The sequence below is a fragment of the Perna viridis genome, chromosome 1 (assembly GCF_037379345.1).
Source record: "Perna viridis isolate PV_CMFRI_1.1 ecotype Kerala chromosome 1, ASM3737934v1, whole genome shotgun sequence".
Lineage (NCBI taxonomy): Eukaryota > Metazoa > Mollusca > Bivalvia > Mytilida > Mytilidae > Perna > Perna viridis.
The window spans coordinates 24273148-24289207 of NC_142445.1; the positions used below are offsets into that span (position 1 = coordinate 24273148).

General features: G+C 33.2%; 1 protein-coding gene across 1 annotated transcript; it reads left to right on the plus strand.

Moving 5' to 3' along the window:
* The first annotated feature begins 778 nt into the window (after positions 1-778).
* LOC148627887 (uncharacterized) lies at positions 779-5925 on the plus strand. The gene is made up of 4 exons (XM_088581114.1): positions 779-870; positions 2092-3207; positions 3805-4149; positions 4553-5925. Exons 2-4 carry the CDS (start codon positions 2121-2123, stop codon positions 5761-5763), a joined length of 2643 nt encoding a protein of 880 aa, XP_088437240.1. The 5' UTR covers positions 779-870; positions 2092-2120; the 3' UTR covers positions 5764-5925.
* Positions 5926-16060: the final 10135 nt, after the last annotated feature.

Sequence of the window (16060 nt, forward strand, 5' to 3'; positions counted from 1 at the left end):
AATATACTTTGCCTTTCAAAATTTCAAAAGTTATCCAAGGGAAAATGTAATAAGATTTTTCACTCGAAAATTGTTCAGTTTTGAAAACAGTAACAGACCATTACTTTCTACATTTTACCTCATTGGGAAAAAGGATGGGTTCATGGATTGGCATAACAATGTTTTATTCTGTTTTACTTATGTATGAACTTGATTATCATAACTGTTTTTAAGGCGTCTTTTCTTTAATGTAAACAGGAGCAGCATAAGTCTTAAGTAGGTTTTGTTTTGCAGAAAATGTGTCGTTCTTTGATGATAAAGGATTAGAGAGATGGCTAAGCACATTTCATTCTCTTTGTTTGGAATTTAGCTGTTTACTTAGTTTATGGTTTAAACCGGGTGATAGTGCATCTGATAAAGAGGTTATTCATTCTGAACTGGAATAAATTAGTATTGAAGCCTCATTCCTTCCATAAAGCATGGGCTGCAATATTGTAACTCCTTTGGCATACTTAGGTACAAATTATCGGTGCTATAAAACTATAAAATCGCATACTAAAACAGTCAATATTTCGTTTTGAAAACTTCAATTCAAGAAAAAAATATATATCCCCCGACACAATATCTACACTTTACATTGATGTTTATAGACATTTTTATCTTTTACAGGATTTGGGTATAATGAAAAAGATTAAAATACAGGCTATATTTATACATGACACGCTCGATACAACACACTCAAATACGTTAATTCCCCTTTTACAACTATAATTGATTTATCTATAATTTGTCATATGACCATCAACGACGATGCACACTAGATATGTAAATTAGTGTGTTTTATCTTTTCCATATTTGCACAAATTTAACAGCTGTGCATTCAACTTAGAGGTAAGCGGAATACTTAAAACGTATTTGTGTGGTTTATTCATTCTATATGATTTATTATTTTTCAATTGAACAGTTGTCTGTGCATGTATATATCGAGCCTAATAATGATAAGTTTTTCATACTTTTGCGGATGTTATTTAAAAATGGCTTATGGAATCATTTGAATTTTACGCACAATGCATGGTACAATCCGTAGTCCTTCCAAACTTAATTTTGGTGTACATTTCTTTTGTATTTACTATCCAAATGTTAAGTCTCTTTAAACGTTGCAAAGATATTTTGGCATAAGGCCACGGGGTCTATTTTATAACAAAAATGGTTCAACACATAAATTTCATCTATGAAAATAAAGAGTTGTTTCATGGGTGAGGATATAGTTTTCTTCAAATAGATATGACTCCACTGAACAACTTGTATTTGCACTATAACTGTTGCATACAGTTTCTATGGGGTCTATTGAAGGGTTACCAATCAAAAGAACTTTTTGATTCAGAGATTTTATAGAAAAGGAGTTATTGAAATATGCAGGTATGACTTTTAAGATAAATTTCATAATTAAAGTGAATGTGAAAGTGCTTTAATTCGTGTATCAATTTTCGTGGATAAGAGAATAAATACAAATTTGTGGATTCTTGAATTGGTGGTTTTAAGATTTTCAGTATACACATCAATGGAAATCTCCTTTTTGTTAGAAACCAAATTTCACTGTCTGGCCTATCCACAAAATCCACGAAAATTGGTACCCCACGAACAAAAATACTTTCACAGTTCTAGACATAAATTTTTTATAAAGTATCCATATCATATGTTGTTATGAACTTATGACATTGTAAGTTATGGATATGTGTCATAAAACTATACAATGTAGTAAAAAAAAAACTGCATAAATTCCTATTCTACTCTCATTTCCGAATTTCATCACAATCCTGCATACTATAACAAGTTGTTTGCATATCACAATTTACCAGTAAATTATCTTCAAGCACCTTTTAACATTCATGCACATTCGTATATGAACGAAATGATATCTGATTACATAATAGTTTGACATATGACAGAAACAAAGCAAGTATATTTCAAGTATATTCCTGTTTTTTCCTTTTCAGTTGACCTATTATGTCCTTACAATTGTTCTACTGATGGTTCTGGTTTAATGAAAATATTCCCACATTCCGAATTTGTGAACTATTTTTCTCATAAATAATCTACTACTTTTTTTAGGTGGAATTATACAAATTGAACGAAACAAAATGGCCGCTAACAGTACAATACGTCTTATATCTAAGTTAGAGCGACGTTACCTAGAATGCAACATTTGTACGGATATATATAACGAGGAAAGACGTGTTCCTCGTCTACTCCCATGCCATCACACATTCTGTACTTCATGTTTAAGAAAAATGAGCAAGAAAAGTTATGTAAAGTGCCCCACGTGCAATTCGAAACACAGTTTTCAAAACACCAGCATAGTAAACTTCCCAAAGGATAACACAAGAAGAGACTTGATTTCATTTTTAGAAACCCACACTAAAAGGTCAAAATGTGACAACTGTGAAACAATTACAAGTGCAATTTTTAAATGTACGTTCTGCTTGATATCTGTTTGTGAAGTGTGTAAATCTAGTCACAAAAAACAAAATCCAAAACATTCATTCGAGATGAAGTCAAATTTTTTTGAAGATGACGAAGAAAAGTTGGATATTTGCCAAAATCCTGAACATAATAATGCACTAGTAAAATACTTTTGTAACTCGTCGTCATGTAAATCTGTTGTTTGTCCTTCGTGTGTTGTGGAGAATCATCGTGATAAAAATGAGCATGACCTTGAGGACATTCAAAAGGCATTTGAGTCGAGGAAAATTAACTTAAAACATGACATATCCCAATTGAAAGAACGCATTTCCCAGATGCGAATGTCGAAAGAATTGGTATCAGAAGAAATCAAGCTTCTCGAAGATAAAAAGGAAAACTTCAACTTCGCACTTGACCAACTTCTTAAACAGGGCATTGCTAAACTACAAGAACGACGGGACAATCTTGTTCACAAATACACTGCAATATTTGACGAAAATGAAAATAGACTGCGAATGAAGGAAGCAGAGTTTAACGATTTTATTTTAAATTCTGAAGAGTGCTGCAATATGTCGGAAAGGTTATTTGATAAGAATAACATATCATCCTTTCTAAATGTGCATCAGGTCCTCGAACGCCATACCTGCCAGTTTCTAAAAATCCAAATTAAGGAACACGATGTTTTGAAATACGACTTTACTTCCGACTTAGAGACGTTCAGAAGTTTGATTTACGGTATTGGAACCAAAAAAACAACAACACGAGGTAATTTACATGTATTGATATATAATTTAATTTCAGAAGTAACAGGCTTTCAGATTGAATAAGAAGAGACCAAATTTGTAATGTGACTGTGACGTCATCAATCTTTTTTTTTCTGATATATTTCTTAATTTTTTATACTAAAATTAAATTATTAAGAATGTATGTAAGTCTTTCTTCATTATTAAACAGCAATAAGATTATGTAATGATGGTTTCTTGAAGAAAAATGAGTAGAACAATCTTTTGTTATGTTGTACAGTGGGGATATTTTAATTAGTTTAAAAATATCAGCTTTGGAAACTATTATTAAGTGATTAGAATGAAGGTTTTGAAATGGGAAGCTTCCACCTTTTTCCCAATCTTTAAAGAAAATAGTGGCCACCTTGTCATTTTCAGCTTCATCGTGACTTTCAGGACAGAGCCCCTGTCATCTTAATTCATGATTTTGTTATTCACTTGAATGCATGATTCTTCGTTAATATATTTTCAATTTTAGAATTTTATTTTTATATTCAAATCAATAATTTCTGGTATTGAATGTATCTGGTAATGTTGATTAACAATATTTTAATTTAAAAAGACAAAAATTGCATTTCAGTTACAAATGATGCAAAGGAGAAAAAGAAACATGTCGGGATCTTTAAACTGGTTCTAAATAAACTATTTTTCAAACGTGATCCGTCTCAAATTAAAACAAACGAAGACCACCAAAGCGACACTAATCTCATTGGTGACAGTAGTGAAGAAAACAATATACAAGGAAGACGACAATTGAAAAGACAGACGACAGATGCTAGTGTTATTGAAGAACACCAAGCACCAAACACTAGTTCAACAAGGCGCTGTTGTGATTATTTTCTGTCTTTAGTGAGATTTTTTTGCGTTCCCTACCTTGTTTTTCTTGCGTTTATGCCGACCAAAACACTAGTTCCGAGTGGATATTGTAAGTAAAAAATTTATATTTTATACAGTGTTAATAATGATTTTTACTTTTCTTTTTCTTACCAATTAATATAAAAAATACATGCTTCGTATTAAACCTTATAATTCACTTCAGTTTTGTTTTTGAATCTCTATAAAACATATCATGTTAAAATTCAACTACTGTTTTCTCTTATGATTGAAAATTAGCGGAAACATTCGATTTATATTTGCCTTACCCAATACAAGTGTTCCCTTTTGATTAGTTTCTTTTTTATACAAACATATTTTGATATCATGTTGAGATGAACATGTGGATATAAAAATGTATTAATTTTACATTTTAAAAAAAACATTTCTCGAACCACAAGTTTTCTCCAGTTTTGTTAACGTATGTTCATTATACTAACTGTGTTTACTTGTAGTTGAGAGCATGCAATTCATATCAGAGGGAAACAGCTTCTTTCGATGTCTGAATAAATTCAACACAATTTACTCAACTTTTCCAGACAATGGATTAATCTGTGGATCACGCGAAAGACCATTCAAATTTAAAGGTGGTTTTCTTAATTCAACCCTAAAACCACACCATTCAAATGGATTTGACTTTCTTGTTCGGTTTAAGCGCGATTTCAACTTTGGTTCAGATGATTCTCAAAATGTTGTTTTTGAATTTGGCTTAACGACAGCCGGTGCTTTTGATATCAAATTCTTAAGACCAGAAATGATTTTTTCCTTCACAGTGCATACATGCTTAAATAAACTAGGCTTTTGTATGGTAACAGGAGATGGAAAAATCATTGATGTAACAAAGGTATTCGCTTCCAGCAAGAAATCACCTACATTTACAGAAGGCAAGTTTCGTTTTGGATTTCGACCAGAATCTTTCGAGGTATGGTTGTTTGATTTGCGAAGAAATGAAGTCGTTTACACTTTCACACATTTATTTACGTCCAATATAGTTAGACCTGTGTTTGGAGCTTATGGATCAGAGCAGTTTTCAACAACATTTACAATTTTATCAAAAGAATCATTTCATCGAAAATCTTTACATCCAAGTTTATATATTTCCACCGACAACAAAGTTGTATCTAACAGAAAAACATCTATAACGTATAAAAATGATGACACATATTATCCATATATCTTTACAAAACGGAACACTTTTCGTTTAAAGGAAAAACGCATTGGATTAAGCATCGAATACGAAGTACAAAAAGCTATTGATATGGACATTGTTCTTGAAATGGGGTTTGGAATTTATAAAAATGGTACATTTCATCCATTGATGCAATTGAAACTGATTCCTTGCTACATTTACCGATTCTATCTTTATAAAGAACGTGGATATTGCCTAAGAGAACAAGGTATTACAGGATCTTTGATTGTAGCTAGTAACCCGATTCGACTTTTAATTCATTATCATTCCAATGGAACATTTGACATTTACATTGAGGGGTTTCTTTGGAACTTTACTTACTTAAAATTCCAATTTGTTGATATAAACGTTCCTCCCAGGTTTTATGTAAAAAGACACGAAAAAACTGAGATCAAGATAATAACAGATGACACAGGTTTTTTGCTAAACATGGGATTCCCCTTGGTGGTGGATTATGTATCACACTATAGCAAATAGACAGGTTTAAAGAGTTCTGATTAGCTGGTAATAAATATTTATGTTCCATACACATAAAAGTATTTTTAAGTAAATCTCAGATGAAACAAACGCGAACTTCACCCAATTATGAATGATAACTGCATATGAAATACCTTCGCAATAAAGTAATTATATATGTTGTGTCCTTGTTTGTATATACTACTATATTAACGTTCAATTCCGCAGATATAGAGATCTTTAAAACCTGCAGTACCAAAGTAGGTCCTAGGGTGTAACCGAAATGTGTACAGGAGTAATCAAGATTCTAGAGGAAATCAAAAGAATGTAATCTATGGACAAAGACCAGACAGGGAAAACAGACAAACACGACAAAGAACATAAAACAACCAAAATAATACAAAGTTACAAGAGTAAATGGGCAATTCAGACTCCACTTAAAACTGGGAACATAGACAAGGTGCACCAGGTGCACCGATACGGTAACCGTCCTCTGCTCATAAAAAGTCAAGTCATGGGTAAATATTTTTTTCTAATACCCTAAAGTCAAATGATAGGATAATGAAGATGTAATTAATCTCCATATCTACAGATATGATCTTATATAACGAATTATTCCAGATATAAGTTCAATATATTACACTTATTAGACTTAAATGAGGGAACGTAAAGGACATAGTATGAACATATGTAAATAAAAACCAAATTGATTGGGATGAATGGCCATGAATGGCCTATCGCTCATCTTTAGCATCATTTGATATTGAGAAAATTACGTCGTTTTTATGCAAATCTATGAATTTACCTATGATAGTACTCTGGGAGGTACTACAGTAACTTGATTATAAGAGTCATTTCTTCGGAATTTCGGCGCCATATTTGGCTGTTTATGCCATCACTACTAGATGACGTCGAAAGTTAATTTGGATATAGGGGGAAAACCATCCTCCTAAGTCGGACTCAAAACCCTGACTTGGGAGGATGGGGGATAATATGCATACATTTCGCGCACACAGTGAAAACAATAAATTGTACTATAAAAGTAGATTCTTTCATGGTTATTTGAAATTATGTATCATTTATTACTAGAAAATATGTGAAGCGTTTTTTAAATACCATTTAGTCTAAAAGAGACATAAATCTCCTGATATATTGGAAATGGACGTCGTGTTAGTGCTAAATAGGGGAAATACAATGCAGTTAGTTTCACCCGGATCCTGTGAAGATACTTTTCATGGGTACCAATTTTCGTGGTTTTAGTTCGCGGATTCTTGAATTCGTGAATTTGATACACTATCAACAAACGAATTTGAAACTTCCTTTCCGTTGGAAACCAAATTTCGTTCTTAACTAAACCAACAAAAACCACGAAAATTGGAGTCCCATGAGCAAAACAACTTTGACAGTATTGGACCTAGCGGATAAGGGTATACAGTTTTAGTAAAACCGTAATCCTAGCCAACCGAAATCCTAAAAGTTTACTAACATGGGGATGCATGTATTTTAAAATACAGCTCTAATTCTATTAACCACAACCTCACTCTGTCAACTTTTAAATGAAAGACAAATCCGAAACATATCAATAACTGATGTCAAGTACTGCAAATTGATCGTGATCGACAATTTTGTAACTTTTTTTCCGATACATTTAACAGAAATTCGAATTTTCATTCAAAATTGTTAACTTTCCTTTCATCTGTGGCAATATCCCTTCAGCACCTGCGTATGGAGATTTCATATCACAACTCGTACACTATACCAGAGCTTGTCGTAACTACACACACCTTTTGTATCGCGCTAGACTTCTTACAATTAGGCCTCTGGAACAGGGTTATGTTGCCACAAGATTGAAGTCATCACTACAGAAGTTTTATGGTCGTCATCATGAATTCGTGGATCGTTGCGGTGTATCCATCTGCACCATGAAAATTGATTTGTTCATCGTGTCATAGTTTTCCTTTCCTCTTTCGTCTATCCCGGACTTGACTTTTTTATTAACTCTGTAGGTGTTTCTATGAAAGCAGAGGACGCTTACCCTACCGGAGAACCTGATCAATGCTATCAGTTTTAGCGTAGTCCAAGTTGCTTATTTACTTTTGTAACTTGGTATTTTTACAATCTTGAAATTCAACCATAAACACAAAAATGAACAGATTAACTGTAAAAAAAACAAGCAATTAAGTGCTTACAGAATAAGAATCACTATTCAAAAGCAGAGAACGCTTACCCAACCGGAGCACCTGGTCAATGCTATCAGTGTTAGTGTAGTACGAGTTGCTTATTTACTTTTGTAACTTAGTATTTTTACAATCTTGAAATTCAACCATAAACACAAAAATGAACAGATTATCTGTAAAAAACAAAGTGCTTACAGAGTAAGAATCACTATTCAATATTGTGTATTATGTTGACGCAGTGTAGGGAATAGAGTCGTCACATTCTAAGACGTTTGTATAATATTGATTTGTTGTGACATGCATCATTAATTTGATCCTCTATCCTACATAATAACATCTAAATGAACTGTCCCGTACTACCATGCATCGTGTACTAAGTTACAGCTAGATTAATACTACGAGGAGAAATTACTTGGCCAGCGAAAGCTATATTTTTTATATAGCCTAGCTGGCCGAGTGGTCTAGGGCGCTGGACTTTGTGTCACAGCGGTACGAGTTCGAGTCCTTCGGAGGGAACGACCAAAATTTGCGTCGCAAATTTGACGGTTCTAACATCGTTGGGAATGTTTCAGACCTTTCTATACGTTTACATATCTTCCCTGTATCAATTTGATCCGATGAAGCAGTGTAGCGAATAGAGTCGTCACATTCTGAGACGTTTATGTTTGTTTGTTTGTTGGGGTTTAACGTCCGAGCAGTAATATTTCAGCTATATTCAGACGATGAACATGAAATTGATGATAAAATGAACATGAAATGATGATGAAATGAAAAAGGGATGGGACACAAGGACAATGGGGTCGACAAATTTTGATTGCCAATGGAAATAGGGAGAGGTGGGTAGGGTCGGGCAATTTAGCCTCCTGTGGCGGAGCCCTATGGTTCCTAGTCCAGGAGAATACCACTGTAGGGTTCTTTAACGTGCGAGGAACGTGGCATCTTTCCCAACACGATGCACCACTATGGTTTGCGGTCAGGTTTTCCATATTATAGCCTGACAACCCCAGCATGTAACACGCCAGGGGTACCCCATTCCACCACCTGGGGCACACATCCCAGTTGCTCTGTGGGCGGAGAGCAGCGCCCTAGCCCCCTGCTAGGGTTCTGAGCACTATTTAGTCGCCTTTTACGACAAGTTTAGCGCTGCTGCAGGCCTATTCTTTTAACACCCGGACCTGCACCGTATATATATAATTGATCGTCTAAACAGTATTCAACAATCACTCTTACAGGGTGATGGATCGTTAGAAACGATGGGATACGTATCAATAAATTAAATAAACGTCTATAGTCCAAGTCACCTCAGATTGTTTGCGGTTTTTTGCGTTTATTTTTGTAATTATTCGACGGTTCCTTTCAAAAACTTGCCATTTTATTCATGTCGTTCTGTACTACGATTCCCTTACAATTATTTTTCGTTCTTACCTCCGAGATTGAAAAAAATTCAAAATTTAATTTTCCTACGAGAATTTTGCTTTGAATGTATTGTTTATCCGCCATCTTGTTTCTATGGATATTTTGAAATGTTCCCTATTATCTCACAATTAAAGAGCTGAAATACCATGATTTCCCCCCACACAACTTATCCGAAATGTGTACAAGGCCGTCTTTTTATTCGAACTATTTCCTACCGTCTGCTATTAAGATGTGAAATGAAATCTCGGTAGCCACTAGTAATTCGAGATCAATGAGCATATTTAAAACGGGTATCATTGTATCTAATAATATTACACGACTAACGTACAATATTACATTGGTCAGATCTTGCATGCCAGTTTGCACATGAACAGCAGCTCTCTCAAAGAGCATCTATTCAGGCGTACTGTTCCTAGTGCCAAGCAGAGACAAGCAACTTTGTATTATATGAATGCAACAAGTACTCAGAAATCCGGCTTAACACTGTCCAAACTTTGAGTTTTCATATTGATATCAATGTTCTTCTAAAAGTATGCTCTTACAATAGAACAAAATACTGAATTAGTCTGAAAGGTACAATCTTAATAGTTAAAAAGTAACCGATTTGTAGATTTATGCTAATATTGTATGCATTTTCTAATGCATTTCATCATATTCCTCTTTTGTTTACCTACATGTCTATCTTCTTTATTCACATATTATTTTCCTGCTTTGATCCACTTCAATGACCACTGGGGTAAATCGGATGACCGTAATGCCCGTTACGGTGATGCCTAGATGGAGGATGGAAATTCTGGTGAGAATAATTTTCTTTAATAAATTTGTCTATTCAAGTTATTCAACAAAATAAATATGACAAATAGTTAATCATTCATCAATACTTGATATTTGAAGCGGGAAGCACATTGGTAAAATGTATGATGAATGATGAATTACAATGTAGAAATATCGGCGAAATATGAACGTAACAGAACAAGAGAATGGCGAACGGGTTTATTTGATACGGAATACCAGAAATATGAAATATATTAAAACAATATACTGATGCATCAATATAGAAAGATAATTCAAAGCTATCAAAATCAGATACATGGTTATTTTATATTGACACTGATGGGGGATTTTTTTACTTTAATAGTGCTCAACTAAGAAATAATAGTTTAGGGGCATTTTATATAAAACAAATATCATAATAAATGTGCTAGGGTAGGAAAAAATAGGGTCGGTAATGTAACGTTAAACAGTTAATTTTTTTTCTTGGTGAACATACGTTATGTGAGATGCCATCAAAGTAAACGAAAGTTTGCAATATATAATGTAAGTCGGAAAAGTTTGGTAGAAAGTCAGCAATTTCAAATTTTCAGTATATTGTATTTTGGAACATGCATTCTGATACAATTACATAGAACTACACTAGCTTGAACCACTAGATTTGTAGCAAGTACATGAATCGTTTGAATCACCAAATACCCTGCCACTTAATATTATCATATTATTTGATATGAACAAAGGATTACCTCTTGTGTATTTTTTCTTGTCATAGCTGGTTTTCATTTCTCTTGTATGATCATATTCATAATAGTTCAGATCTCACATAAAGTTACATTATGAAATTAGAAATTTTATGTTTTCCCTGTCCTATGCAAGTCAACAATATTGCCTAACGCATGCGTCAATCATACATTTACATTATTACGATGTTTTTGCATTACTTAACACGAAGGTACTTTGCTGTTCGGCTGTTACGTGTCATTTTCAGTATTTTGAACAAAACACCGCTTGTAGTAGAAGCCATTTGAAATGAATTTATCAAGTATATCAATTTTAATATTATTCATTGAAATATTTTACAATTCAACATTTACCTCTATAGTAACGTACCAACTCTCATCACGAAATACTATTGTTTCTCTTGTTACGGACATTTATTGTCGTATGTTATGGTCATCAAAACAGAAGAATTTTTTGTTACGGTCATCCATCCGATATTTTTACCTTGTATTTTCTCATTAATCAAACATTTTCCCCATAAACTTCTGGCAACAAATATCAAGCATTGAATTTGTCATATCTATTTTGTTGAATAACTTGAATAGACAACTTTATTAAAGAAAATTATTCTTACCGGAATTTCCATCCTCCATCTTGGAATGACCGTAACGGCATCCTCATTACCTGGTTCATAAAAAATCTCAACTTGAGAATTTTGTCTCAAGTTCTGTGTTTTTTTCTCAAATCTTCAATTTCAAGTGATCTGATTGGTCGAAATAGGAGTTGAGGAAGGATTTGAGGAAAAACTTAATTCGAAATGTTTTATGAAACCGGACCCTGATTAGCATTGATTGATATATGCAAAGGGAATAATCGAAAGGGAAAGAAAAGTTTATATAACAAATGTCAATATCAAGGCAAAATGCAGAAAGGTTTTTATTTGAGTCCGAGTTGCTCATATACTTTTGTTTCTTTGTATGTATTATTTTAGTAACTTTATGTTCTTTGTTGTGTTTGTCTGTTTTCCATGGCTGGTCTTTGTCCCTGGATCGCATTCTTTTGAGTGAAAATATAACACAGCCCTGTTGTAAGTAGAAACACCTCGGTAGGTCTCCATGTCAGAATTAACTTCTACTCAAATGACCTGGCAAAACAATGATAACTACACACTTATGCCCTGTAAAAAATAACAAATGTACTCAGTGTATAAATCTTTGTACTGTAGACAATAAAAAAAATGTCAATCCTATAACCCAGTAGAATTTGTTCTCTCTGACAGCTTCTTATGACTGGAGGGTTGAACCTTGAAAAAGTAGGGGCAACTATAGACACACTATTCAAGGTTGATACAACTTTGAATTTTGTTTGCATTGACACAGAATGAGATATTCACCAGAATCAACGTAGCCTTTTTATGACCTTATTTGGTTCAAATCAATTTAAAAATTTTCCTTAGACAAAACGAATTTCACCAGAAACAACGTGGCCCTATTTGGTCCTCGTTTTGTTCAGATCAGTCCTTTGGGGAAAAGGCACACTATGAAACAATTTCAAAGAGATTCTGTTTTATTCACGTTATCATACAGATCAGGGAATGCTAGTTTTGACAGCTAGTTCTTAATCAGATCAAGTCACAACCCCAAAATGACACCTTGTTGTACAATTTAAACAAGATCAATTTACTTGTACCTGATACTTCAGGCTTGTTTCTGGCCCTTCTTTGGCCCATCATTCCTTAAAAGTTCAAGCTTTTACTTGAGTGACATGCATATAGATCAATTCTATCAAGTGCTTGCTTTTGGCCGAATGGTTGAGATCATATCGCCTCAAATACATTCCAATCTTTTTTTTTATTTGAAATCAAATACATGCCAATCTTTTTTTTTTTTTTTTTTTTGATTTGAAAACGTGAGTAATCACCTAATACTTATATTACATGTAATTATCACATGAAACTGAATGTCTACGGACATGCATTGAGAACAGAGAAAACGTGTCAAAGAGTAATCAAGGGAACCTAGGTTACAGCGGTAATCAAAAGAACGCAATCCAGGGACAAAGACCAGACACGGAAAACAGACACAAACAACAAAGAACATTCAAATCATTACGTGACAGCAAAAAAGTCGAATAAAAACGCATTCAAATATTATTAAAATTGATGGAAGAGTTTTCAATTATTGTGTATAGTGTGAACAAAGATAGGTTTCTTCAACTTTTAATATGATAATATGATTTCTATGGTAGGGCAATACAGATATGATTACTACAAAAATGTCCAATAAGTTAGAATAGACCTCTGTAAATTAAATAAAAAATGTTCTGCTGGAACAAATAAATACTAACCAGATTTCTAACACTACCAATTGAGCATATAAAGCTCTTAAAGCTCTCTTTTGTAGACATATGTATTCTTCAAAATGCTGGTATTAACTAAGACTTGCGAATCTGGGTCACTCAGTTGCTTCTAATAAATTGTACATATATAGAACCAATATGTTGATAATTTTTGGCATTTTTTAGAATATTTGTTTAAAAAAATGTACAACTGTATTGACAGTGCATGTTTATATTAGATAGAATTAAATCCGTTTAATGATCTAACTAATGACCCCTTGCCGTGTTGAACCATATAACACATAAAACTTTTATTTCTAGTAAAACTAAACTCGTTTTGAATAAAAAAGTAACTTACATAATTTATTTATCACATCTTCTTCTCCAGCAATTTCCCTCGCAATTTGGGGTTATTCTATCAAATTGGTGATCGCTGACTTACAGATTAACAATCTAAGCTACATTTTCACTGTTCGTTGAATACTTTATTGTTAATTTAATTTTATTTTTTAAATTGTTGAAATTAAAAAAAGAAATGAAACATATAGAACCATCAATTTGATGGTATATGCAATGATAAATAACCCTATTAAAATTGTTTTAGACTCATCTATATTGATGCCGAGACACTAAACTATACAACTGAACGTATAAAATTGGAATATTCTAATATGCAGGGGTCTGAAGGACTATACTTAAATTTATAATTAACAAATCTAGTGTCTCCCTTGAAATCGTACATGTCACGAAATATTAGAAGATGTAATACTAATATATGTATATGAAATAGGCCGTACAAAATATATATGAATATAAATGCTCAACTTTCTAAAGGGATATTTACATAGAGTATAGGTAAAAATGCATAAAAATATCCGTATAATTGTTTTAACAGCTTCTAATTGTGATGGACAGGGGTACCGTGGGGTTCCAACTTTTCATTTAATGGAAAAATGTTAACTTACGTGTTGCAAATAGTATACAGAGTAATCAAGGAAACCAAGGTTATAGTGGTAATTAAAAGAATGTAATGCAGGGACAAAGACCATAAGAACATAAAGTAACTAAAATCATACATACAAAGTAACAGAAGCAAATGAACAACTCGGACTCCATTAAAAAAGTGGGAGCATGGACCAGATGCACCGGTAGGGCAAGCATCCTCTGCTTTTCTAGAAACACCCAGATGTATAATATTATCCATATTTAAAACAAAATGCTGCTGTGATAATTATATAAAAATGTTTCGCTGACTAAATTACATAAATGATTTTCATAAACAAATAATAGCCAAGGACATTAAGACATCCCTTAGTCGGGCATTACAAATATCACATATGAGTGTAAAGTATTGAGTGTATATTCTTAGTATGAAAACGGCAATTACATCAAGTATAGAAACAGTCAGCTGGTCGTCTTCGTCACTAATATCGTGCGTTTAATTGATCAACACTGTGTCACGAAAGATTTTTTTAGGGGATTTTTGTGGTTTATATCCATAGAGACAATGAAATTATTTCCTCGAAGCTAGGTTGCTTTAGCTCTGTAATGATCGAAATAAAGGATTTAACGGATATCAAAAGTGCGATCTTTTTCAACTTTATTGTTATACTTTATTTAAAAAGTAGTAATAATATTAAAACATTATTTCTGATAAATAGTTTATTTGAATTGAAGTATATGACCGATATTTATCAATACTGCATTGGGTTTAACTAGACATGCGCTTTTTATTCTATGTATTTCAAATTTTCTGCCAGAAAAAAATGATATGAAGTGAAGGAAACATAGATTCAAGCAAAAACTTTAAAAAAAAAGTAATCCAGGGACAAAGCCAAGACAGTGAAAATAGACACACGCAAAAAAAAGATGAAATGACAACCAACATTATGCGTTTAAAGCTAAAAAAGGAAAACTATGACACGTTGAACAAATCGGTTCTCATGGTGCAAATGGAAGCACCGTGACGATCCAAGGGTTCATGATGACGACCATAAAACTTCTGTACGTAGTGATGACTTCAAGTTTTTTTATTAAAATAACCCTGTTCCAGATTCATAATTTTAAGATAGGTAGCACGGTACAAAAGTCTGCGTAGTCACAGCAAGCTCATGCATAACGTATGAGTTGTGATATGAGAACTCCATACACAGGTGCTGATATGATGTTGCCACAGATGAAGGGAAAGTTGACAATATAGAATGCAAAATATAGTTTTTTCTATAGTTTTGATTTTCCATTGATCACTAAGTGTAGGTCAAGATATGAGGATAACCTATATGTAGTATCCTTTATCTCAAGTTCTATAGGGTTCATGCATTGTACACGATGCCCAAAACTAGAATGGTTTCACATTAATACGTCATTTTTATAGTGGAAACTGAGATAAAAGAATCTACATAAACAATGCTCATTCCTTTTGGATCAGATTAGCTATCGAGTCAGACTCATAAGAGTGAAGGAACATGCCAGCGAGTATAACCTGCACCCATTGGTATACTGATTGTTTGTCGAAAAACGCGTCCACCATACTAGAAAAATGTCGATAAAAACAAATTCCACCATTTTTAAAACACATTCTTAATTTCATATTTGTATCATTAACTTTTATGTAACTTCAAGTATTGGCAGAAGGACCCAAACATATGCGCTCAGTAAAAGCCAATGTCAAGGAGGTTGTTTACATTGAAAAATACCTTCCGGAAAAGGGTATATTCGATAATAAAATAACCAGCAGAAATCTCACTAAAAATAAAAAAAACTGCTAAAATATTTAACTTCCACCTTCAGTGGTAAAAGGGCAACCGTCCGTTCTAGCTCACGAACTAAACGTACTGGAATAGAGTCACGTGTGAATATCTTATCGCTTAACCACAAATGTGCTGCGCATACTGTGA

Excerpts from the sequence above, each read along its gene's own strand:
- LOC148627887 (XM_088581114.1), top strand. The coding sequence starts at position 2,121 with ATGGCCGCTAACAGTACAATACGTCTTATATCTAAGTTAGAGCGACGT. Across the intron at positions 3,208-3,804 it reads CAAAAAAACAACAACACGAG|TTACAAATGATGCAAAGGAG; the intron begins GTAATTTACATG and ends ATTGCATTTCAG. Across the intron at positions 4,150-4,552 it reads ACTAGTTCCGAGTGGATATT|TTGAGAGCATGCAATTCATA; the intron begins GTAAGTAAAAAA and ends GTTTACTTGTAG.